General features: G+C 41.8%; 1 protein-coding gene across 10 annotated transcripts in view; it reads right to left on the reverse strand.

Moving 5' to 3' along the window:
• The window catches only part of LOXHD1 (lipoxygenase homology PLAT domains 1), a 183,675-nt gene that overhangs the window by 72,276 nt on the left and 84,504 nt on the right, over window positions 1-26,895 (reverse strand). For 8 of the 10 annotated variants that reach the window (XM_082075766.1, XM_082075769.1, XM_082075760.1 and 5 more), the window contains 13 exons: window positions 24,126-24,286; window positions 16,822-16,898; window positions 15,805-16,001; window positions 15,265-15,457; window positions 14,302-14,462; window positions 11,338-11,641; window positions 10,679-10,833; window positions 9,268-9,401; window positions 7,953-8,101; window positions 6,574-6,678; window positions 5,713-5,841; window positions 4,804-4,968; window positions 721-902 (listed from right to left, as the gene is read on the reverse strand). In XM_082075766.1, the coding sequence (XP_081931892.1) occupies window positions 721-902; window positions 4,804-4,968; window positions 5,713-5,841; window positions 6,574-6,678; window positions 7,953-8,101; window positions 9,268-9,401; window positions 10,679-10,833; window positions 11,338-11,641; window positions 14,302-14,462; window positions 15,265-15,457; window positions 15,805-16,001; window positions 16,822-16,898; window positions 24,126-24,286 (2,112 nt within the window). The remainder of the gene's footprint in view (window positions 1-720; window positions 903-4,803; window positions 4,969-5,712; window positions 5,842-6,573; window positions 6,679-7,952; window positions 8,102-9,267; window positions 9,402-10,678; window positions 10,834-11,337; window positions 11,642-14,301; window positions 14,463-15,264; window positions 15,458-15,804; window positions 16,002-16,821; window positions 16,899-24,125; window positions 24,287-26,895) is intronic. The other 2 variants (XM_082075762.1, XM_082075765.1) reach the window with 2 other exon arrangements.

Here is a 26,895-nt window from a genome sequence, read left to right on the forward strand (position 1 = left end):
GCTACAGAAAAACAGAGCATAATGCTTAGGTTGCCAAAGAGTTAAGAAAAATGAAAGAAGCATCCACCCCAAATGAAGTGCTACATAAGCAACAAGGACCAGGGACCAGATCCTTCAACAGAAGCTGCTGAAACAGGAATGTTAAATGATGCATAGGGACCTTAAACACAAGGCAGGTAGTTTCAGTGATACTGCAAGCATTTGGTTCCTGTTATCTTTCAAAGTATTGCAAACTACAAGAGAAAACAAGTAAGAGTGATAAGGAGAGGTACACATATAGATCTGGCATGCGTGGAGACTCATAACCCCTCTTTACCAAGCATGGTCTAGGAAATTGAAGATTTAAAGACCTTCAAAAGTGCCTCTCCAAGAGCAAACCTCCTTCCATACCCATGCGTTGGTACATCTCATCTCCATGATAAAATTGAACCAACCTTTACTTACAAGTCTTAACATGGGATTAGGCCACAGGGACACTGCATGTTGATACCTTTGAGTTACTACTAACTGAAAGTTAGAGAGAAAAGATTTGATCTAGTTTGTTGCAGAGAGAAAAGATTTGATCCAGTTTGTTGCAGAACAGAATTTTGAACCCACATTCTTTGAGTAGAAGAGCTGAATAGCTTTTCCTAAAAGAGGAAAAGTTCCTGCTTCACTCCATTTTCTCTTCTTAATCCCCGTAGGGCAACCTAAAATGGGAATGAGCATCTTTGATCTTACCTCCACAATGAACTGGTTCACCGAGTTCCTTTCAAAATACATCCTTTGCTCTCTCTTGTTGAGGCACAGGGATTTCTGCTGAGTGCAGATCCCATCACTTCCATAGAGAACAATGAAGACATCCGCATCCGTGCCAGCTCCAAAGATGTCACTGGTGTAGACCGTGATCTCATAGGGAACAACTGGTTTAGGAAACAGCAGAAAATGTAAACAAACCAACAAAAGTTAGTAAGCAGTATATCAATGTTCCCAATAACATTTTAATGAAACAAAATGTGGATTAGAAAACTCAACAGTCAAAGAGGACGGGGTAGGAATCACACACTTGTGGTCATTTACTTATCAAGCTGGTCAGTACTATGAGAATCCAGAGGAATTCCCTTTAACCCTATAAGGCAAACTGACCTTGATCCAAGTTCATTTGCTGAGATTTTGAGGTTAATCACATGATCAGAAAACACTCAGTATACTTATACCTGCCACCTAATGTTACTGAAACAGGGTTTAATTCAACAGCTCAAGTCTTAAAGCAAAACACAAATTCACAGATTTTGGAGCAATGAGGGAGATGGATGATGTTAATCCAGCTGGAGGCAGTATATAAATATTCAAGATATCCTTATTAATAAAAGCTGTCCTACTATTTTCATTACTAAGCAAGTGACAAAAATCAATCATAAGGAGAAGAAATTAAACGCACTGATGACCACATTGATCCAGTTTTCTCTTAGTTCTACCTTCTCCTTAACATCAAAACAGGTTAAATTACTACCAGACCAATGGTGTACGCAGAACAGTAAGGATCAAGCCCCTAAACACTTCCTTATTCTGTTCCCTGGGTTTCTCCACAATGCTCCATGATCTCCAAATCTGGTATGTCCTTTTGCCCTTTTCTGTTTTCACAGCTTCTTAGTCCTGAGTCCTGCTGGAGTATGGCTCAGACGTGATCTGGAACAAGACTGACCCAGCAATAAGACTGGGGCTCTATTCCTGGCTCTGCTGTGAATTTGCTGAATATCCTTAGTCAAGTCACTTTCTACCTCAGATTTCACACTTGAGATGGTGTTTCGTTCACAGAGACCTGTGTCCAGATGCCCGCACGTCAAATAGGTGCATACATCTCCAGATGTAATCACTGAAGTCAGTGGAGTTTGGAGAAAAAGCCGGACAAGCAAAAACAAACATCTTCCTCAGGGTCAGCTGAATCATTCTCCAAACCCACCGGCTGTGAATGACCACACATCTATGGATATTAATGGGAAATCAGACACTTCACTGTCACGAGGACATGTAGATTCAGGTGTGCCGTCTGGCAAACTGAATCCCGTCCCTATCTCTTTTGAATCCTTCCTGATATGAATGAAAAATGCCCATTAAGACTGATTATCTGCAGGTACTTCTCCTGCCACAAGCAGACACAATTCTTGTAGTCCACATCATCACCCATAAGCATTGTTTTTGACACCCAGTGCTATCACCAGGATCTGGCCATCCCTCTCCCATATACCACTGTTCTCCATCACTCTTTACAATCTTTGCAGCTGCTTGTCATCTGCATTCTTCTACACCACACTGAATCCAGTCATCTTTGCTAATTACGCTACAGCACTTTGTGCTATATTTCAGATTCAGCATCTCTGCTAAGATAGAGAGAAGGTTTCTGGCACTATATCTAGTACCGCTGGAGTAACTCTGATTATGCATATCGGAGACTAATCATTCATTAAAAACCCAGGCTCTCTAAATATGGCTCTCAGGAGAACGGAGATGAGAAGTTTTCTTCTATAGAGAGTCAGCCTGGAGGTACTTAATATTCTCTCTGTCCAACTCTAGTGAAGTCTGCACTGCTGTGCTGCAGGTAAACTGGAATATTTTCTCCAGTATGTTGGGGGGGGTGGGGTGTGGAAAATCCCAGAGACCAAAAATCACAGGCTATGCGTTATGAATAATAAATGATCTTATCTGCTAAAGTCTGTTGCGCTTGCTCTTGTTGCTTGAAATATTAACGTTAGCTGAGAACTGAATCAGCAAAGCAGCAGCGTAACAAGGTCACTAGCAGCACAACTTTCAGCTGTCAGGCTCCCATTTCATTTACATGGCACTTCTAAAGTTGTATCCCCACAGGCGTGATTTTAATTGGACTGCCGATGACATGTTTTCATCGCTTGTTCTGCATGAAACTATTCTGGCACAAGTCATCATAAAACAAGTTAAACCATTTTAGTTACCTCTGGCAAGCTGAAACCCCCAGGTTAATAGTTCGGAACCCAGAATGCAAGTAAAAAGCACAGTGGGAATGGTTTAAATGGTGAAAAAGCCCAAGCTGACACTGAGCTTGGTGCAGCCTTTTACCAGAGAGGCCTGACGGTTTTCAAAGGTTGCATGTGAACTGCTGACGAATGCATGGTATGCCAGAAACTCTTACATCATTGTTATATTAATAATATAATATTAATAAATTCTGTGGTCAACTTCTGCATCAAAATGTATAATGACTGGGATAACATGGAAAAACCTGATGAGAAGCACATACAAAGTCTTTGGGTTATATTCACTCCGACGAATACATTCCCTACATCCATCTACCAATTTATATTTTCAGACACAAAGACTATTGTCTTCGAGTTGCCTGACAAAAGTGAGGAAGGGAGAAAGGATTATCCATTCTTCTGCTCCAGACAGTTTAGGTAAAGAAAGTAAGACATAAGAAATAAAATATTGTTGGGTCGAAGCATGGTGTTGGTAGTTCCTCAGAAAAGGATGGTTAGTTTAGCTTACAGACTGCAGGACATGAGGATCTGGATGTTGGAGGGTCAGCCAGCCAGTGTGAAGGAGACTTTCAACATGAATCACAGAGTTGGCAGTAAAAAAGAAGGAGCCCAAGCAGCCGATAGTCTTCTGGTGGTTGTTCTCACAACTAATTATGAAGAAAGAAACTGAGGCAGAAGAAAAGAGAGTGCCCAGCTCTAACTTTTGATGTCTAAATAAGGAACTGCAGGAGGTAAGGCTTTTGATGCCATCAAGGCATGCGATGGTGGGATGCAATGAGATAGGAGACATCTTTGGTATAAAAAACTAATCACTTGTCCAGAGTGACACAGGAAGAACCTGGCAGGGAATGGGGTGGAAATCAATGCTCAGATCCCAGGCCTGATATCTCACCATTGTGAAATCCAACCTAATGAAAGGAAAAGGCAATTTCAATAGTCCCCTGAAGGTGGAACAAGAAATATTTGTCAACAACCTGTACACGAGGCAGATTAGTGAGGGACAAGTCAAACACAGTTCCAGAGCTGTGAATTCCCTCCACACAGTCAAGGATACACATGAGAAAAAGGGGGAGAAAAGGGCTATATATGAGCAAAATAATGTTTCCAGTGATTTTTTCAAGAAAGCTGTGTTATCTGATTCCTGATATTCTGGGGACAGGAGAGGAATTTGCCTCAATGAAAGTCTTTAAGGTGTCATACCAGACTGGAAAATTATCAGCTAAGCTCTCAGAAGGGGCTTCTAAAAGGCTCTGGGTTTACCCTAAACTTTAATTTGGAAGGGAGTGAAGAGTAAGGACAAAACGGAGAACACTAGAAGAGGCAGAATGGCGTAACTCTATCAGAAAAGCACCACAGCAAAGAAACATGGGAAGAGGGTCTTTCAGCAAGACAGGGGTGTGCAATGCCAAAGGCAGTGGGGGAACCAAGGCTTGGAAGCAAGACCAAAGTGTCTGCCTTGACAACAGAAACAGGAATGTCAGAATGGAGGAAGATCAAAGAGAAACTGGAGACAGAGAAGAAAGCTTGGAATAGGCCGAGTACTTGGAGATGAAAGGCAAGAGGGAGCAAGAAGACAATAATACACAGCCACATGGCTTCTAATGACTTTCTGACTTGACAAATGCAGGAAATATTAGTCTAGAGCACCCAGAGGAAACGTTTTGTAGTAACTGGAATAGCTGACATGTGATGTATTTATAAATTTTTCAAAGCCAATTCAAAGGAGAGGCCAAGCCTATAAAACTGCATGAGCTAGTGAGATTTTATCTTCTGTAATGATGAGTGTGTCCTGGGGAAACAGCATTCTGCTCACATGGGATATATTCTGTTGTCTGTAGTTCTGCAGGGAAGATAATTCTCTCAATGGCTCCGTCATCCTCTGATTTATCCAGCCAACGGCCACAAGGGAATTTGAGGCACCGTCCCAGTGATGGGGCATCAATCTCCACCCATTCCAGAAACCAGCCTGTTGAATTACCTGTGGTTGGAGAGATACAGTGAATAACCCGAAAAGCCTTTGCAGACAACAGCAAATGAATCATTGCATTCCAGATCCCTGAGAAACAAATTTTCCCCTCTTTTAACAATGGGAAAATAGAATAGAAATGACAAAGATCATTGGAAGCGATTGTCCAGGGTGAGCTAATATACATTTCTATATGTGGCAGGTTAAATATGTGCATGTGGAAGTGTTGATTACTCCATAGCTTGGACTAATTTGCCTTTGTAATAGGATAGATGAGTTATCAACAAATATATCCCTTGGTGCCCCATGGGGAAAGCATTCAGGTGTCTTTCCGCTGTTTCCCAGGTCTTAAGCAGAGACACCTTTACGTCTAAGAAACAGCTAGGACTTGAGGATGAAAACAACCAAAATACTGATACAGAAATGAGGCAAGTCTATAGGTCCCATGCACGGCAATAAAAAATATGAGGTTTAGTGATGTACAAGAAATCTCTCTAAAGACATGGCTGCAAAACTGAAGAGCCTCTTGTGGAGAGAGATGTTGGAAAGCTACCTGCAAGTTGCCACCACCGTGCTCTTACTGCCATAGCCTTGAAAATGGTTTTAGCAACAAATATAGTAGCAGAAACAACCAAAGTGACAGTAAAATCTGTCACCAAAAGGTAAATTACCTTTGGGGTCTTGAAGGCAGGTTATTTTACACAGAGGTATGCCTAATGCACTAGAAATACTGCATTACAAAGCAGATTATCTTACCTTTATTGTCATGGCCTATCTTGATTTTTTTCAGGTCTCCAATGTCCACAGACTCCACTGTAAACTCATCTACCTTCCCACGCTCAAATTTGTTCTTGTTAATCTTTGAGGCCTTTAGGCTGACTATCCCTGTTGTGGTGATGCAAAAGGACATTGTTCAAAATGTGAAACAAATCCTCTGGGAATGTCAACAGGAGAAGAGGGAAAGTGGCTAAAACATGAAAAACAGCTTTTCATCTGTAGATGTGGGCTTTCTCCCTCCCTCCCTCTGAACCAAATCTGCATTGACACCCAAAAATATTCATAGTTTGTTTCCTGAGTGATCCCCTGGCAGTGTCACAGGGATGATGATGTTGTGCTGGGTTCACAGCTAAAGAAATTGTTGCTACCCACTGGTTCCCTGTCACTCCCACAGCCACCCAAGTCACTGCACATGCAGCTCGGCCGCTTCCAAGAGGATTTGCTCATCAGCTGATTAAATACTCCTGGGCCATTCAAAGAGGCAGAGGAGACCTGGATTTTGGGAGTATGCTGATTCATTGCTGAGAAAAGCAAATCATTCACTGCATTCACTACTCAGTAATGCAGTCCCAGTCAACTGCGTTGTTTCTATAATAGAAATTAAAGCCTTTAGATCAGCAGCTGGTGCAAATCAGCCTCGCAAAGTTCGACAATGATTTACAGCAGCTGGTGGTGTGCTCCCAGCTATCACGTTGTGTGCAGAGACACTGAGAACGTGAAGTTGTGCTAAAAAGGAGTGAGGAATTATTATCGAGGAGAGGAAAGGGAAGGAAACCATGACCCGTCTTTTCAGGTATCCAGCAGTGAGGTGCTATGCTGTTCCATCACGTGAAGCCATACCTGTATCATCTTTACTTCCATAGAGAGTAATGAAGACGTTGGCATCTGTCCCAGCATTCTTCTTGTCCCCGGTTTTCACTTTCACAGTGTATGTTGTCGATTTAGCTGTCAGATAAAACACCTTCATTTAAGAGTGTGAAGTCTGAGCAGGAATTAACTCTACTTTTCATTGCATATGTGTGTTTATTTTGGGTTTTATTTTGACTGATCGCAGCCATGCTGTAATCTCTAATTCCTGTCACATGCTGCGGTAGCTCCTGGGGTGAGCTGGGCTATCTTGTTGCAGAGTCTTCTGCTGCTCCAGTCATTCAGCACATTGTCTGCATATCTACAGATAAGAAATGTACTCAAGCCTTCCCATTTGCTTCCAGGGAACCTCTAAGGCCCCTCAAAACTTCCTCTGCCTATACTCTTTCATTAAAGAAACCCACATCCATCCCCTTTTTTTCTATTAGTGCCAGATAATATATATGCATGTAACACACCAGAAAGTGTGCACTTTGACATGCACAGTTCATATTCACAAACACACCTCTAACAATTAGAGGGACTTCTATCGCACCATCATCTAGCAAGCACAGTAAACTCATAAAAAATATGGCAAAGTCTAATATAGCCTTCACCAAATAACCTACTCAAGATTTCCAAAATGGAACCTCTTTTCCATAGTGAGACACGTTTCCAAGATGCTGCTGAGCCAGCAGGTCCTACTGAACAAAAGGGCTACACGATTAGTAGAAATTTGTTGGCTATAGAATTTCTGGAAATCATTTGTATATTCAAAAGCACTTGAGAGGAAAGTTAAGGGAGAGTTTCCGACCTTTCACTGGCAGTGAAGCCAGTGGAAGTGTTGGGCACTCAGCACCTTGCAGCATCAGACCCAGGACTGTGTCTTTTTTCTGTGGTTATCATGCAAAATTATGCACAAGAGAGGCAAAGTTATTTCAGAGGGCAGTGGACACAATCAGCAAGGTGGAAAGTGAGATAAATTTAGGTCCCTTTCTCTGGTCATATTTGCTCTCTGCTCGGTTTCATGTTGAAACATTTAACCATTCCAGTCCATCATGTCAAATGGCTGGGATATTTATGCCTTAGATATTAGTGATGAATATGCATTTCGGTTGAGAGATGATGGCTGAACACGTTATCTATCTTCCTAGGTTTCTCACTTTGGGTCCAATCTTGCAAGATGACTAAATCACCTAAAAATTAGCAGCTGGCTGACATGCACTTCACACTTCATTGACACCTGAAAGCTCCATGGTTGGGGCAGAATTACCCATGGCCCAGTGAACGCTAACCACTAGTGCCCTTCGCACAGCTAAAAACTGGATTCCTTTTCAACCCCGTACTGGAAGAAATACAAGGCTAACATAAACCTTTCTGTTCCAGGCCCAGCGTTGCAAGAGACTGGCCATCATTTTCCGAATCTTTCTTTACAAATGCTTCATCCACTGGGACCAGCTCCCTGACAATCTGACCGTCATCTTCCTCAACTGCTAACCACCGCTGGCATGGAAAATAATACCTACAAAAATGACAGCAGCACCCAGAACTTACACAGAACTTCACAGGCTTTAATAACAAAAAAATAAGCACAGAACAGAGGCTACTTAAAGACAACAAGATTACTCAAGGCTGAACAATACATGTATTTTCATCTTTGAGCTTGGATATTGTTTGTGGGAGCTAAATCCACAATTAGGTTGGTGAGCACTTACTGAAAAGTGCTGTTTCTGGGCTGCCAGGTCCATATGATAGATTTGTTTTAGTTTTCACTTCCAGAAGAAGTTAAATAGCTCAAGAGAACCTCCAGTCTCCCAGGCATTTTGTGTTTATGAAAAATGGACCCATTTTGAGGTACTTATGAGCAGTCCCACCCACCAGAACATTGTGCAACTTTCCAGCATGTGACTTCAAGCCTGTTCCAGCTCAGAGGCAAGCCTGTATTTCACATTTCTAACAGGCCAGGCTTTGTTCACCCAACTGTCTATGAAAAATCATGGGAGTTTACTTAGATCAGGACTTGCTTTTGTCCCAGAACTTTACATTAGGTACAAAAGACAAAAACCAACCAACCAAACAACAACCAAAAAGGTTTAAAAATAAAAGAGGGAAGATTCAGGCTACATATGAGGAAGAAATTGTTGTCCCTGAGGGTGGTGAGAGCCTGTCCCAGGTTGGCCAGAGAGGTGGTGGATGAACCATCCCTGGAGACATCCCAGGCCAGGCTGGACGGGGCTCTGAGCAACCTGAGCTGGTGAAGATGTCCCTGCTCATGGCAGGGGGGCACTGGGGGAGCTGGGAAGGTCCCTTCAACCCAAACTATTCTGTAATTCTATGAAAAGTCTTCCAGAGGGGAGCCTGGAAAGGAAACATAAACAGCACAGGCTTTGCAATGAGACCTGGAGGGGAGGGCGAGTCCCTCCCAGGAGAAAAGCTGCAGTTTCCTTCCAAACACTGCTGGTTTCCTAACTGCAGATGTGCTGGGACAGCAAAACCCCACACAGTGGTACCCCAGAATAACCCCAGGCTCAGTGTAACATCACAAAGCTCCCAAAGGACTCCTGTTGGGTCAGTGAAGAGCTACAACGATGCCCTTCTGCATCTCCTCTGCCTTCCCGTGGTCCTGCAGGCTCCTGAGAAGATGCCCCCTTTTCTGACCATATGAAAAGGGTGCGGCAGGCTGCTCACGTGGTGCTCTCCTTGAGGTCAACAATCTCTACCCTCTCCAGGAACCAGCTTGGGCTAGCACCAGTGTTATCATGGCGGATACGCAGCTTCTTCAGCTCACCCAGGTCAATGGCTTTGACGGTGAACACATCCACCTGCACAGGAGGCAAGAGGTAAACGACTGTGTTTCCTTTAAATGGGGAGAGAAAGACAGTAAAAGGCCGAGGGTGATCTTTTTTCCAATTAAAATGAAATAGTTTTGTAAGCCTCCCTTGTATTCTCGGGGTGGAGGTACTAAAATAACTGCAGATCCGTGACCTCTGCCGTTAACACTCATGGTTGACTACAACAAGGCAGTAAGACCCACAGAGCTACACAACCCTTCACTGCTTTCTCTACCTCATCCCCATTTCAGCTGCCTCTAGGTTTAACTCTCCTAGACCTCATCCCTCTCAGGCTTAGCACTTTCCCTCACACTGAATCTGGAACTGGATACAAACGTATTGACCCCACAGAAACTCTCCTGTGCTTTATTTCAAACCACATGATTTCTTCCTTTTGCCATATGCAACAACCATGAGATTCATTTATTAGCTGTATTAGTGTGGCAGGATGAACCTTGTTATCACAATACTGTAAATATCTTAATGTGATTACCTTGGTGGTAGACTTTGGGTTCATACTCCCAAGAACAAAGCATGTTACCTTTGTAGCTTGGGGGGTCTTCCCTCTGAACGAAGAACAATCTGAAGCTTGCAGTTTCACCAATGCCAAGCTCACAAATCACAGCTAACAGCTTATTTAACAACCTTAGGCTCTTTTTTATGATCCAACGATTTCCACAGGTGCTTATTTTTTCCATATTTTTTTCGTTATTCACAATTATTCCTTGAACAATTAATGGCTATAATAGTAGCTTGTTAATTGTTCCTAAACATTTTTATGACAAATATTGAATCTACAAGGCACGTTGTTTGATCGGATTGGATTATAATGTAATTATAGCATGCCGTGTGATATTGCTTTTATTCGCTGACTTGTTGAGGAAAACATTTAGAATTGTATTTGCAATCTAAGTACTGACACACTTGAGCTGCCTCACAAATGCTCTCCAATATTAATTTGAAGTTTGTGGTTTTCAAGTATTCCTGGCAGAAAACATTATTGTCAGAATGCTTACAGGAAGCAGATGCAAAAGGTGTCTCTGATGTAGAATTGGTGTTCAGCTTATTATTCAAATGAATTTCCCCTGGAAAACATTTTGAGGCATTTTGCTTTAAATAGTATATTTAAGAAATGCAACACATCTGGGCTTTAAGCTGAAAGAAGATGCCAAGCCTTGCAGAGAAGAGATTTTAATGAATGGCCAGCGCGATAACTGAGAGATATGCCAGCCTCCTGCTCGCTTGAGTGAGTTGAATTCATGCATTACCTGGCCCTTTTCAAACTTGTTGAGGTTATTCGACCTTTTCAGCTGGCGCTCACCCGTGTCTCCTCTTCCTACGCCATAGATGCTCAAGAAGACATTAGCATCCGTCCCAGCCCCCCACACATTCCCAGTGAGAACGTGGACTTCATATGTATTCTCTGTGGGTAAAATTGCAAAGGCAGATCAGGAGGAGCCCAGAAATGGCCTTATTTCATTAGGTACATGGCTCACCAAGTAGCCTCAAAATGCCGGTTTTGAGAAAACTTTTGTCTGGAGTTTGTTTGCATCTAAAAACATGAGCAGCTTATCCATCCCTTGTTATTAGCTTGATAAATAGTTACACCATGATAAACTCCTAGCCACATTGCCAACTAGAGAGGCTCGTGACCCAAGCGCCTCAAACAAGCCTTGGAGAACCCTATAGAAGTCCTTCAGGATACTGTCATTTCAGGCTCTTTCCTCCACACTCTACCTTAGTTTAACCGCTGTTCTCTTCCTCCCCAGAGCAGATTAACCAGCCCACAGTGTAACCTGCCCTGCAAGCCTGGGGCAATGGGATGGTTGGGGGCGATAAATGGTCCTGCAAAGCACCACACTGTGGTTATCATTCTTCACGCAACTGCTGCACCCACACACACATGCACTTTCCCTCTGATATTTACCCTCCAGGGCAGATTCTCCATCAGGCACCAACTCCACCACCAGCTCCTTATCTCCTTCATCTTTAGCCAACCAGCGGTGTGCCACAAATGTGTAGACATCCATTTCTTCTTCCACCTTGGCCTCCTCTTCTTCCTCCTCCTCCTCAGACTTCTTCTTTTTCTTCTTCTTCTTTTTATCAGATTCCTTTGCCTTTGTGGCAAGCCGCTTCAGCGTGACACTTTCCAAGAACCATCCATCCCCAATGCCTGTCCCATCATGGCCTATCCGAATCTTATAAATCTTGCCAACATCTGCAGCCTCTCTCTGCCACCAAGGCAAAAACACAACCCAGAAGGATATAAGACATCTTATCTTCATAAAGTGTATTCTTAAAAATGAGAAACATCACCTCTATCACCCAAAACATCTAAGCAAAAATAAGATCAATTTTTGATCTGAGTTTACCCTTGTTTTTCCTTCCTGTTTTATTTCTTCATACTTCCCGTCACCAAATCTCGTGCGAACAAACTGAACTGAAGATGTTCAGAGCAACTAGGGCAAGGATAGGAGATGAATTCATATTTACTGGGCTCCCTACTTCTCCATTGCTGTCCTCACCAGTATTTTCTCTATGTTGGCATTAAAGACAAATAAGCCAAAAAATCATGCTAGTTTATTGTATTCTCAGAGCCTGAGTTCTTTTTTTTTTTTTTTTAAATTAATAAGAAGCTACATTTAATTCTTAATGTGAGACATGAACCAAACAAGAAGCAATAATGGTGTAATAATCAGGTAGCATACTTGGATTCAGATAACCTGATGGACCATGGGCTTGGACTGCCCTGCTCCTTACTTCTTATCTGGAAAATTAGAAGAGTGTGTTCTCACTTTGCTAGTGTGCAGAGAGGATACAAACACTAGTGATTACAATGCATCAGTGACAGAAGCCTGTATCAGTAAGGTTCCCATCTCTCTAGTTAATACAGCAGATACAAAACCTTGTTGGTTCAGATTATTTGTCTGAATTACAATCTAATGAAGTTGCATAGAAGGTTTTACACCGTGCAACCCTTCAACAACCAATGACTTGTTTCTGATAATTGCTTATGCTGCTAGGCAGTGTTTATGTTATAAAACTTGCAAACATTTGCTTCAGGCTGAAATCTGGCAACTTGGCATACAAGGTTTCAGTCTAGAAGCATTTTTTTTCTGTAGTAGATTAAAACAAAATCAATTACACACAAGATGCTTATCAGAAAACTAAAATTGATCCAGCTGTCCTGGCATAAAGAATGTGACTTTCCTTACACTGCTTTACCCTTAGATTTGCTATGATCATCCTGCATGCTCTGTTTGTCACTGATGGCATTTCCTATTAGTATGTAGCTCACACAATCTTGTTCTTGCCCGTATCTTTCTGTAAATATTCATATCATGAAAAAGATAGATGATCTGTCTCTTAATGCCTCAGAGCTTCTTCCTTGTGTGCTCATAAAAAAAAAATCACAGAAAATGGGCAGAACTTTAAAGTCTGTCAATAAACATCTAAGAGAGGATATAAACATAGCTATGTAAACAGAACACTGTACATATGGCTTTATCATAAATCTGATAATAGGCTAATACATTTTACTCATAAATTTCTGAAAAATTATAGAGAGTCTTAAAAATGAAAACTTTTGTAAGGTGTTAGTCATCTTAAATCCCAAAGAACTCATTAAAATTGGATAAACATGACCAACTTAATTCTATAAAGTGAGAAACTGAGGCAGGACGAGGTGAACTGATCTCAAAAATACACACTACAAAATCATGGCAAAACTTGGGATAAAGAGATCTCCATTTGTCCAGTGACAATGCGAATGGTGCCACAATTCTGATGATTCCACAATTATCTCCAAGTAGGTGCTTAACTGTGTGAAGAGACGGATCTCATCTCTGTGGGACTGCAAATTCACAAAGAGGTGTGGGCACCACAGTGCTGAGCCTCATGCTGTGAGCATATGTGACAGATGTGCCTTAAATCTTGCTTCCATCTGGACTCTGTGCTTTACTGCCCAGATGTTGGTGTCTCCTGAGGTTCCTTCAATACGGAAGGATGTGGCTGTGACATGCCTTCACTGCACATCCTCTCCTTGCTCTAACCCCACATCAGGGCACCATTCTTTCCAGACAGTGGTCCAATGTACCCAAGTCCCCCTCAGCAGAGGATGCTTGACCACGCAGTGGTGCACACCTTGTCAGCCCAGGACCTCGTGGTGGATTATCCAGGCCCAGGCTCACACACCTGTATTGTGTCTGAGGCTTTTAGTCCCTGCAAACACTCTGCTTGGCTTGCTCAGAACAAGTCTGGACTCCGTGGGGTAAACCTAAATTCTGGCCAGACCTATAGCTGGAAAGATGCTCTGTGCATCTTTAGTGCATCTATCATTCAGTGCCTGCTGGACTACTGCTGTAGGCAATAAAATCCATGGGGCACTCACACGTTCACAGAAATTACAGCAACAAACCTCTGCTGGGTTGGGCTGGTGTATACCTGCAGAAAATGGCATGTGTGACCACAGGCAAAGTCAGGTGTCCTTGTATTCTGTGTGGGGTTTCTTTTTCCCCAACTAGATAAAGAAAAGGGACAATAACATGTGATCAGGCCCAAAATATAAGCTTAAGGTCTTTTGAGTTCTAATATGAGTACCTCCTTTTGAAAGTGAAGGCTAACAAAAGTTGCTATTGGACCATATTCTTCCATCTCACATTTGCTACCAGCACATCAGAAGATGTAAGTCACCCTGCAAACACAAAACATTTCAAAAGAAAAACAACACCTCCCAAAAAAAAGAATAGAGGACAGCAGATACCAACTGACCTGCAAGTTTTGTTTAGGTCAATTGTTTTATATATTTGGATCAATTATTCTGTTGATGTCTCAGATTTGGCTGGTCATTTCTTTCCCGTCATAGAAGCAACACTGACCACCTTAATCATACCTTGAATATATCTGTGGCTCCCCGTTCAAAGTTGTTCGATCTGTTTTCTAAGATGATCAATTCCGTTTTGCCAGTCTCGCCGTAAATCTGCATGAAGACTTTGGCGTTGGTGCCTGCGGCTCGCACGTCTCCGGTAACTACAGACACCTCGTAGTTTATCACTGGTCCAAAAATAAAGCAATTATATCAGCAGAGAAGCAGAGATAACAACATTCCCGAGGGCTCAGTTCTAGCATTAAATTACCTTGTCTTAACAAATGACCACATAGCCAAACCAAATGTGAGATAACATGACTCTTTGCTGAGGCCTAACCTAATGGTTTTCCATTTTACGACTGTTAAGCCAGTCTCAAAGGGGTGCAAAGTAGAGCCTTAAAAGGGAACTTCATGTCAGTATTAACAACTGAGTGGTTAAATGATGTCCTTAATATAAAACAAGGAAGTTACACAGAAAGGAGGAAAAAACAAGCATATTAAGATCTGAAGGCAAATTTTAACCATAGCCTTAAAAGAAAACGAATCTACTGATAGAAGTATAATAGACTGTAGGGATTTGGCCTCTGTCAAACAATGTCACTATTTCAGACAATGGGGTAATACAGACAGGACGGGACATGTGCTTAGGCAGGACTGGGACAGGTAAATGTGAAAAAATAGAACCCACTGATATTGTAATGAAGCAGCATAGTACCTTGTGTTGTATTATACCACCCAGGATGTAAATTTTTCATACAATCTTAGGAAATGGAGATTAAAAACTCAGTAATGTTTTTACAACTGTTTTAGGAAAAAATCCCAGCAGAATAATTTACTTTCCTGACCTACATAAGCTCTTTGAAATGGGGAATTTCTGTATTTTTGGTGTATAACACAGTGATGTCCTGGTCCTTTTAAGAAGCTAGTAATAGAAACTTAGTTCTTAGCTGTTAAAAAGAACACATTTCTCAATGTGTTTTATCTCACATTTCTCAATAGGCACAATCTCACTTGGGTAGACCTCCACCTCCACCCTGCCATCAGCCTCGTCTTTGTCGAGCCATCGGTTGCAGGGGAACATGTACTGCCTTCCTTGGACTGGAACCGTGATCTGGACACTGGCCAGGAACCAGCCAGAGCGGAGACCCACGTTATCATGGCCGATCAGTATTCGGTTGATCTTTAAAAAAAGCGAACAACAATCAAGAGGGCAGAAAAAAAAACCCAGCACAACAGAATTTATTTAATATATCAAAATCTCCTTGCCCTGGTGCCCTGTTCTTCCACTGTGTTTATGTAAATAATTTATATATGTACTTAACAGTAAACTTAAAATACACTATCACATGCCAGAATGTACACTAGACTGTCGATGTAATTATCTATATACAATTTATTTCTTAATATCAAATCCCATCTTGATATCTAATCCAAAGGCCAGAGCTTCTCATTTAATCCTGAGCTATATATTGATTCTGAATTCAGACACTCTCACAAGGTGTAGAGCCGCCTCCAATTAATTCTTACCTTCCCAATATCCATCATATCTATAGTAAACTCATCCACTCGACCACGTTCAAAATAATTGCCTAGATCATTATCAGAAACTAAGAGAAACTCTTTGCTGGAGTCTGCTTTTTCACCGTAGAGTTTGATGAAAACTTTGGAGTCTGAGCTGGCACCGGGGATATCTCCCGTCTTCACGCTGATGTGATAACTGACATCTGAAGTGAGATCAATGTACAGAACACAGACACGTGAGTGACATTTCCAGAGCTCAGCCCGGCAATCAGCTTCAAACAGATATGGGAGCAGGGGGGCTCCAGCTCCAGACACAGAAATTACTTTGCTCCTCCATTCATGTGCCCGGTTTATTAGAACCACACCAGCTAAGCTCTCATACCTTGCGGTTATTCACCAAAACACAGGAGTTACACTAATAAGCCGAAAATATTGTGTATTCCACCCTCTCACCATTATATGTTTACCAATCCACAAAAATAAGCTTAGGCAAGTGAGCTGATTTCACATTTTTATACTTACAATTTAATTCAAAAGCTTTTTTTTTTTTTTCTTTTTCCTAAAACTAAACAAAGAGCATTTCAACTGAACTATGTAAGGGCTGTTTTCTAAAGAAAATTGGAGCCCTGGATCTCCAGAAAAGGACAGTGTAATCTTTTTGGTGATTTTCTTCTGGCAACACAGTGTTATTCAATAGAATTTACTAAAGCAATGACAATTCAAGATCCTTTGGAGAAAACTATACAAGATAGCAAATTTTAAACAAATCACAACATGAAAAGAATCAAAGTTTCTTTCTACATATATAATTTTGCAATTATTCTCTTTTTATGCAAATTAATCCCATTCATAAACTAGGATTTAAGGGTCGGAAGCATTTCCACCCTTTCTTGCATAAGAATGGCAAAAAAAAGCCGAGGAGATTAACTGTAAACTGACACGAGTTACTAAGTAGAATAAACCACGTAAATACGTGCATACACAGCTCAAACCCAGAGCTTCTTATTTCCAAGCTAAACTCACTTTTTAGCATTGGTGACTCCCCAGCAGGCACTAATTCTCTGACAATCTGACCGTCATCCTCATTTTTGTCAAGCCACCTAGTTTACAAACAGAAGCAAGTTATCTTTGAATAATTAAGACCTGCTGGGTCCACACATTGTAAAAACTGACATCACAGTCAAAAAGGTATTTTCACAGGGCTCTGTATCTCTGTTAAGTTTGCAGGAGCTTGACCAGACCCTGTGGCACTCACACTTTAAACCTCAGTTTTCCCAAGATATCTCTGCTCGCAGTAGATAGGCATCTGCTGTGATGTCCGTCTGTCTGGAAAGCACAGCCTCCATAACCACAAGTTATTTCTGTAAATGGGCCGTCTCTGTCCATTGAAAGCGCTAACCTCCATTGACCAGAAATACTTGCAGCCTTTATTACTGTCGCCCTTGATCACCTTTATAGTGTTTAAGTTACAACCCTCCCCCCCCACCATCTTTTTACTGTTTGTTTACTCTAATGTATCACCATTTTTCCCTTCTTTACAGATAAGTATATAATCCCTTTTTCTGCACCAGGAAGAGGATGAATGCTGCCGTTCCCATTTTGAGGACAGGGTATGTGGTGGAAGCCGGCACCAGCAAAAGGATATCCTTTGTTTCTCAACATTAACCTAATGATCTAACTAGACTACTTAAGAAGAAGAGCTGGGCACAAAGCAAAATGTAGCATGATCTCAAAGGAAAAAATCTGAAAGTAAAATGGAGGGGAACCAATTGCTAATCTGATAAGCTTCCCAGCTGCTCCTTCATCTTCAAGGGTGAAGGAATCACAGCCCCATCTTCATCATATGCCGCAGAGAAATAGTTACACTACAGCAGCACGTGCCCTGGCAGAGGTTTATCACTTTCCACTTCGCTGCAGCACTCAGGATATTCATGTGGGCATCTGCTTAAGGTTCAGGTTTCCCACAGTGAGGCACTGGGCCCATTTCAGTCCCCAAACACCACGTCGTGAGAGCAGGAGCCATTCCTAGAAAGCCCGGTGTTCACAGGGACACAGTTTAACCTTCTGCAGTTAAAAAAATACTGCTCAAAACCAGTGGAGGTGTATGAAGGACAAGAGATCAAGCTCTGGCAGATCATTTAGGGTATATAAATTGGTATAATAATTCACAGAACTAGAAAGAGAAAAACAAATGTTTCTTTTTAAAGGTGACCACGCAGTTATGTGGATGACACCAGACCAGAGAAGACCTGTTTCTGCACAACTACACGCAGTGCAGACTCACTGCAAGCTTCCTGCCATCATAGAATCATAGAATCATTTTGGTTGGAAGGAACCCTTAAGATCATCAAGTCCAACCATAACCTAACTACATAACCACATCCTTAAGAACCTCCTGTATACATACTTAAACCCCTCCAGGGATGGTGATTCCAACACTTTCCTAGGCAGCCTGTTCTGGTGCTTTACAACCCTTTTGGGGAAGAAATTTTTCCTAATGTCGAATCTGAACCTTCCCTGGCACAACTTGGGGCCGTCTCCTCTCATCCTATCCCTTGCTACCACAATGTCGCCGTGCCACACTGGTCCTCCTTGGCTGACCCTCACATCAAAAAGGAGAGGAGCCAAGTTCCCATTTGAGTTTCCACCTTTGATTTTCTTGATGAGCCAGCACACACAGAAACCACCAAAACACCCTCATAACGGGCATTTGGGGACATGAACAAATGCACACTGAGAGCTGGATCAAACGTATAGTATCTCACTGGTAATAAGCTAGCACAGCTTACAGTCATGACTGGTTGGACTCACTGTATTGACCAAGAATCATTGAATCATAGAAGCACATAATAGTGTGGGTTGGAAAGGACCTTCAAAGCTCATCCAGTCCAGCCGCCAAAGTAACCAGACATTTTGGAAGACCAAGGAAGTTAGGTCTCCATTTCATCCATCTGAAGGAACGTTACCTTTTTAGTTTCCTTCTCTCCCTTCCCACCCACAGGAAAACAGCACAAAAAAAAAAAAAAAGCATGCAGAAAACCAACACCAGGAAAGCAAAACAAACTTGGGCTAGAGCCAGCCAGTCCCAGAAGCACCAGCAGCCAAGTCCCCATGCAAAAGTGGTGCATGCAGCCCCAGCACACAGACACACATCTCCACTCCCAGACCTCTTCTAAGCTTTGTCGTGTTGTCGGGTATGCAGTCTACCCCGTATTCTTCCCTTTCACTCCCTAAATCAGGTGGCCATGTGCAGGTGAGTTGGAAGGAGCTAAAAACTAAGGGGATCAGCATGAAGGTGACGAGCACATGAACACATGATGATCACAGGAACACCACGTGAGGGCATCAGATGTGGTGTTGCGCCTCCTGAGAGATGTGGTGGAGACAGAGGAACAGAAAAATCCACGGGAAGACCATTAAATTGATGTAAAGAATCGAGCAAGAGCAGGTGCAAGGAGGGTAGGAGAGGAGCATGCCAAGACATCATGTTTTCTTAAGAAAGGAAACTTTTATTCATGTTTTGGAGTTGGGGGATTTTTTCTTTTACCTGTTAGTACTGATCCTTAATACCTTTGTCTCAAGTAGTTCTTGATGTTGGCTGAGGATTCACGTCCTTGAACAGGTATCCAATGGCTAGGGGATCACATCATCCCAAAAGTCAAGATGCTTCTGTGTACGTGGATGTCAACTGGGAGGACCCATAAAATTCGAGCCTGAACTCCACCACCCCAGGACCACTGAATCCAGCATGGCCTTTGGTAAGCTCATGAGGTAGACACACTTCTGCTCTCCTGCTGCTGTTTTTTGTGTCCTGCAAGCTCCTGTTTCTGCTGCCATGTGTGCATGCTGATGTTTTCTGTCACCTTCACCATTGCTGATGCTTTGGGGAGATGTGGGTTGAACCTGGGCAAACCGCTTCTGTGCCAAGGTGACAGGATGAAAACACATCCCACAAGAAACAGATCTCTGTGTGCAGCATGGCGAGAGCTGATTGCTTCAACAGTGAGGACAGGTAAGAAAAGTGAATTTAAAAAGGAGGACACAACCCTAGGTAAAGAAATCCCCTCTGTCAATGTTGGTAGCTACTGATGGCGAGAGGACAAATATGTCTTGAACTGGAGGAGGAAGAGGGAGGTCTTTCAGCAGAAGCAAATTAAGGCTCCTTGCTTTGTTTCAGCCAAGAGAGTAGCCAGAAGTGGCAGAAGTACTATTTTCTCAGGAAGATGACATCAGTGACAGAGGAAATATTTGGATGAGCAATACCATTGTGTTCCTTCCCTTCAGCACATATGCTGAAACATCCTAATTTTACTTCAGTGTGATGCCAATATCGTATCACTGAGCAGCAGATTTCAACCAGAGGTTTATAGTCTTACACTGAACACAAATAGATTGACACATTATAAACACATCAGGCTGCAGAAAATAGAATTTTTCAGGATAGTGCCATCATATTCCTAGTACAAAAGACCTGTCAAAATCCTTTATTTTGCCAGAGCTTTCATATGATTTCACTACATGTAATTCACATGTCACTGTGGGTTTTGCAAGGTTGTAATCATGTCCTGTATCATATATTTAGCTCTAAAGAGATGTTGTTTGTCCAACAACCCAAAGCAGACACCAATAGGACATGAAAGCCACTTCAGAGAGAATTTCTAAAGGAACAGAGAGTCAGGGAAGTGCTGGAAGGAAATATGGTATGACATCATGTTTAGCATTTGAAATCCAGCAGATGATAGTCTGAGTGCAATTAGAATGATTAGCACAACCATTAGTTCAGATATTTATGTATTTGTGTGTGTCTTTAAATATAACCTATATATATTTGTGTGTGTGTAAAATAGATTGACATTTCAACATATTTTTAGGCAACAAAAGGAGATTTCTCTGAATCCTTGATGTGATGAACACTTTTGGCATTTGATTGAATAAATGTTCTTTTGCAGGAGCCTCCTAGTGCATCATCCCATTCATGGTCTGTCTGTTCTTCATAAAATTAACAATGCTCCCTTATGCTTGTGCTAGAGAAAAATTAAGATGGTGCAGTCCATATGCTTAGAAAAAAGTGTTGTGAGGTATCATTGAAGATTTCAGTGGAGCTGCAATGATTTATAGCATATAAAATTCTATTCTATCATGAACTCATGACTTTGCCTGATTGAAAATTCATTCTGTCTGGGATATAAATATTATGAAAAATAGACTGTATTAGAGAATGTCAGCGAGTCCATTCTTGGACTTCCACAGAGGAAGAACGAAACCCAAAGAACTAATTTCTGAGCTTCAGAAAGGTTTGACTCCAGTTCTGGGACAAAAGGTGAACTTCATTTTGAACTTTCTAGAGGTATTCATAATCACAATACCTAAACCACGTCAGGCATTACAAAGTATAAATTGCTCTAGTTTTGCCAACGAATGGGTCAGTGTTCAGTCCCTAAAAGCACAGATATTATAATGTCATGTGGTCATAAGGGAGGAAAAATACAGCAGTGCATCCAAGCGAGGTACTAGTAATTCTGCAAATAACACTTGGAGAATTACGTGCGTTTACTTCTCGTAAGCAGAGATCAAATGACCGCTTTAAAAATCACTGACTCAGAGAAGAGCTACAAGCTGTTCTTTTTACAGCCAAGTGTTTTAAGAGTTGAAAGCACAGGCCTGGGAGTAATTATTTCTCCATGCTCTTCCTGAATCTGACACAAACTCACAATTAATCCACTTAGCTTCTCTTGATCTCTGCTGGCTATCTTGTGCTACAAAAGTGGTTCTTCACATAGAGCTCTTGTGACTATCAGGCAATAGATGTTCCTATACAGTCATAAAAAAAGCTTTCAAATTAAAAGACAAATGATAGCTGTGTATATGAATGTATAAATGACGAGAACAGAGACTTCAGTGAGTTAGATGTGATGAAGATCTATAAGGATATCCTACAGACATCAGTTATAGGAGGAGATGGTTGGCCAGCTCTTTGCTATAGTATTTGCCCTCCACATGCTGGTACAGATGAGTTTTTACAGAGGTGAGAAGCCTGTGAAGCTCTCTGCACGGGTGAGATGTGTTTCTTCTGGAATGTATTTTGCCCTCTAGTTGTCTCACAGTAGCAGCTAAGCAACAATAGAGTATCTTTCAGTAAGGATGCACCAGCAGAAGTTGTTTCTCCAGACCGCGCAATTGTCCTATTCAGAAGAGTGGAAGTTATTCAGGTCTTGGAGATGAAGGCAATAAAAACATCAGCATGTCCACTCTCTGGACATGGACTGGCCAAACAGAAACAGAAGCTTCTCTGGTGTCCCCAGAATGGAGTCTCTAACTAACCTCGCTTGCATTGATTCATTAAAAGAAGGCCACTCTTCTTGGCCAAGTCTTCTTCACCATCTTGGCTCAGAAGAAGTAGGTGAATGAGGCCTTTCTGTGTAGCGAGGACATCAGCTGTCCTTGGCCTACAGGACTGGAGGGGAACTTCCAAACGCTGCAGGTCATGGAGACATTTATCCCTCATGTGGAGGATGCAGTGGGTGAGCACCTTCACTCTCAGATATCTCCAGACTCCATGACGACACCCGTATACTGCGATGATGCCCCAGTCTCCCAAGAGACATGGGCACCAAAGATAGTGAGAGGGAGCATCTGTCCCTGTGTTTGGAGGTGATCAGTCATGTTACCTTCTCAATCTGAGAGGAAGAGATAATGCTGGCACAAGGACAGCAAACAAAGCCGCAGGAACAACACTTGGAAAAAGAGACATTTAGAAAGGTAAGAAGAGTGGAATTCCATTGCTTGTGACTTGAAGCCTGAATGCACCCCGTGGATATTTTGGGGATAAGGTCTTGGGTTTTCTTTATCCCTCCTATTTCAGTTCCTGGCCTGAGGAGAATACCCTGAGGACTCTGATGCTTCTGATCAACAGGTGGAAACCTCGGGGGAAGGAGGTCATCACTCCAAGCTGAGGGAGGACAACCAGCTAAATGGTCAAGGAATGAGACAATTCAAAAGGAAATTTTTAAAATGAGCCAGCTGCACAGTGCAGATAGACACAGAAATATCCCTGAGGAGCCCGAGCAAAGCAGCTCTTCACGTGGACACTTCACGTCCAAGTAAAAACCTGTCTAGCTTGCTTGCTTAGCTCAGTAAAACATATGGTTTTTAAATATGTATCAAAAGGCAGCAAAGACAACGTGGTGGTTTGTTCTTTGCGAAGGGAGAGACTGGCTTGCTTTTCGCAACCAAGATGACATTGCATCTGTTGCTCTGTGCTGTCTCCCCAGTGAGTTTTCTCCCTGATATGATGTGGCTTTAGCAATACAGACAGGCTGGGGCTGTCTCCTGTTTTGTATTTGGCTGACTCCCCTCATTATGGTGGAGTTCTTCCTGATTCACAGTGACAAGGGACAAGTAACCAGCTTAGCGGTTTTACCTTTGTTTGCAATTTGAAAATAATTGTGTTTGCATTGTACGATTCCACTTGTCCCCCAGGAGGTGATGTTTTAGAACAGGTACTTGATGTCATTCAGTGGAGCTCAATGGGCTTCCATCTTACAGGGTGGACATCCTGAGAGGGCAAGTGGGACTTCATAGGACACTGAACTGCAGTGAAGTTTGTCTCGTATGTTTTCACCCAGTTCCCTCTGTTTTGTGCTGTGATGTTGAGGCAGACCCTAGTTAGTGCCAGGACAGATGGTACATCTCATCCCCCATGGGTAGCCTCAGTACAGCACATTTCTTTTGGCCACTTGACTGTCTGGGAAAGAGAAGAATACATTTATAACTCACCCACAGGGGTAAATTACAGCCCTCTGCTCTGCCGCTATCTCTGTCTGCATGATGTGCATTTCCCTTCATGCAAGGAGCTCTCAAGATGGCAGCACAACAATTTTGCATTCCTCCAACACAAAAATAGCATCCCATAGCTTCTGGAAAGATGGGATGTGCATGTGAGGGACCAGAACCTCATTCTGCACATGCAGTAGAACTAGCAGATTGCAGCGTATTGCAGAGCGTGTTTCCGCAGCAGGCAATCGCAGTGCACTGGATGTGGTACTGGAAGGTTGTGTTTGACCTTCTGGAAATTCTCTATGTAACCGAGCTAATTGCTGAGAAGTTCACAGTTCAGATGGCTGTTAGTTTGTTAAGGGGAGTTAACCATATCTTAAACCTCCCAATCCACACTCTTTGCTTTCAGGCTTAGCAAAAGTAAATGAATGAATAAATAAAAAGGATTAAGCTTGTGCTCAGAAAATTCCAATCTTGGAACAAGAGCTAGGCTCTTCAAATCTGGCAAATGCGTAGATGAAGGCATAATCTGCAAGCATTGTTTCCAGTACCTGTAGCAGGGGAATTCCACAGCCTCACTTTCTGGCTGTCCTTCTTCCCTCACTATCACCTTGGCAAGGTACCAGCCACTGCTTCCTCCTTTGCCATCATGCCCTATCCTCACCCTCCTCACCTGCTTCAGCGTTACCGCTTCAACGAAGAATTCATCAGCCTTTGAGAAGGAGAAGAAAAAAAGTTAAGGCACTATTTCCCCTTAAAAAGCAAACAAACCAACCAAATTTATTATTGCAATCAAACCAGAATCATCAGCATGCTGCAAGATAATTCTTCACAAGATGAAGGAGAAAGTACGAATTAATTTACCAAAGAATGAAAGCTTGAATATTTGCACTAGGTGTATAACATTAGATTTACAAATACATGATCTGCCAGCATTTTAAATCTCCCACGTCATTGCATGCCCTCCACAACTGTAAAAAGAAAAGAAAAGCAATTTGATTATTAGGCTCATACAGAGAGACAGGAAATACAAGTTAAAACCCCTGTTAGGATGTCAGCTTTCTGGTAAACACAGGGCAGGTCTCTTGAGACCAAATGCACAGAGGTAGAGGTAGAAGGTAGGTAGAGTTCAAAGACATTCCCCAATGTTAAACTCAGACAACATGGACTACTGAGCAGAATTTAACCCCAGACATTTCCTGGCATGCAAGCACCAGGCCTGGCTGCACAGGGGTGTTTCCAGCTGCTGCGTGGGTGGTGTTCAGAAGTCGGTGTAAACCTTCCCAAGAGCTAAATACCCTTAACACCCCACGTGAATCTTACATCTTTCGGGTTTTGTTCATTTTTGTTGTTTGTTGACTGGTTTGGTTTGTTGGTTGGTTTTTGTTTGTCAATTTTTAGTTTGGGTTTTTGTTTTATTTTTTTTATTTTTTCCTGAAAATAGGTTCAAATCACCACCCTACAGACCAACCCAAATGATGGTCCCTCAGGGCCAGAGCTCTGTTACTCAAGATCATACTGGGAGCAGCAGTTCCTGATGACTAAAAGAACAAACATGTATTAAAAGAGTGATTGACTCCTCTGGGAATCAGGCCAGACAGGTATCTATGGTATGTGTGCAGAGCCACACACATCTATGCTAAATACCTGTGTAAATACACAGTATATCTGAATCATATAGCTCAACAAACAGACATGACTGCTGTGGTTACCATCTGGCTGAGATGCCTCATTAGGTAAGAGAAAGCAAAGCAAATGCTGTGATTTGTTTGTTCTCCATCATCTCCCAAAAGCCCATGAGGCACATACGCTGGTAACATATATCCAGCTAACTCCCAGAAAGCATGATAGCAAGGTGGTATTTATCTAAATATTTAAATCTATTAAAACAATCATATTTTTTTTTCCATTGTTTAGGACTCCAAACTGACATTTAAACTAAAAAAATACTAAACATACTATTGTTGGTTTAAGTGTTAAGGATGGACTTGCTACATACATGAACAAGTGTTACTTACATACTCAAAACCTGCTGAATGGGAGATTTAAGTATTAAAACCTCGTTGAGTCAGTCTAAGTCAATGAAGTCTAATTCATTAGGCCTGATGTTCATCTTACTTATGAACAGCTTATATAAATTAATGAATAAGTAATAAATGGAACTGCAGCAGGGCAAAAACCTAATTTAGAGGCATCTTTAGATTTTACCTTCTACACAGGCTGTTAGTTTGCATCTGCAAGCAAAATTTTCAAGTTAAATTGGCAATAAGGTACTATTGGTCTAAGTGGCTGTAGGTTAGAGACCGCACTGATTTAGCTACATTTCTTTTTAACAGGGTATCTGAGTTAATCAGTGTGGATATACTCATTCAATCTCTTGAATGTATGAGCTCTAAGTTTGTGAGCATCAACCCTTAAACAGCTTCAAATTCATTCACCAGATTCCAGCTCCTCATGCCAAGAGACCAGTTTTTCATTAGCAGATTCCAGTTTAGTATATATCATCTGGATACTATTAATCATATAAACTGATTTCCAAAATTATTTTTTCCCACTTTTCCCCTTCATGCAACTTACCCTATAACTCATTTTTGGGAGTAAAAATAAAGCAGGCATCATCTGTGTTAAAAATATTTGTACTGTCTGTAAACAAAGCATCTTTTTTTTTGGAACTGCATTGAAAGAGTCTTTGAACCACTATCAAAATGTGACTCAGTTACCATTTTGAAAATACAAGACTACACCAAATGACAAAACACTGCCCTTCATAGTTTGGGTCTACCTTTTAACAATGAAAAATCTAAAATGTAAAAGCATAGGCAAAAATATAAAGTTTGCAAAGTCCATGTCTGCCAACCCTGGTATCATGTAGAAGTAGTATGAATTTTCCCACTATGTAAATGCCATGTATTTGCACAAACAGGTCTTACAGACACGAGAAAACCTTGATGAAAGTTCTTTTAAAGTCTAAAAAAACCCCTCAGAATTGGAAATTCTGGACACTCAGTTTCAAATTCAAAGTGTTAATGCATATTTCAGAAGCCTAAATTCAATGGTCAATTTTGAAATCGTGACCTCATATTTTCCTCATTTTCTTTCCATTCCAACTCTTCAATCAATTAATGACACAGAAGATGGGAAATCTGAAGTTCCGTGGTCAGATTCTCAAAGTCTCCTCCAGGAGATACTGATTAGGTTTTATCAGACTAAGCTGGTCCCTGGAGATACAGAATGTGCCTCACAATTGAATACATATCAGGTAGGTTGACCCCATGAATCAGATCAGCACAGAATTTGCTTGTTAATGCCGCAATGGCTTTA

This window comes from Streptopelia decaocto, assembly GCF_964273445.1.
Source record: "Streptopelia decaocto genome assembly, chromosome: Z".
NCBI lineage: Eukaryota > Metazoa > Chordata > Aves > Columbiformes > Columbidae > Streptopelia > Streptopelia decaocto.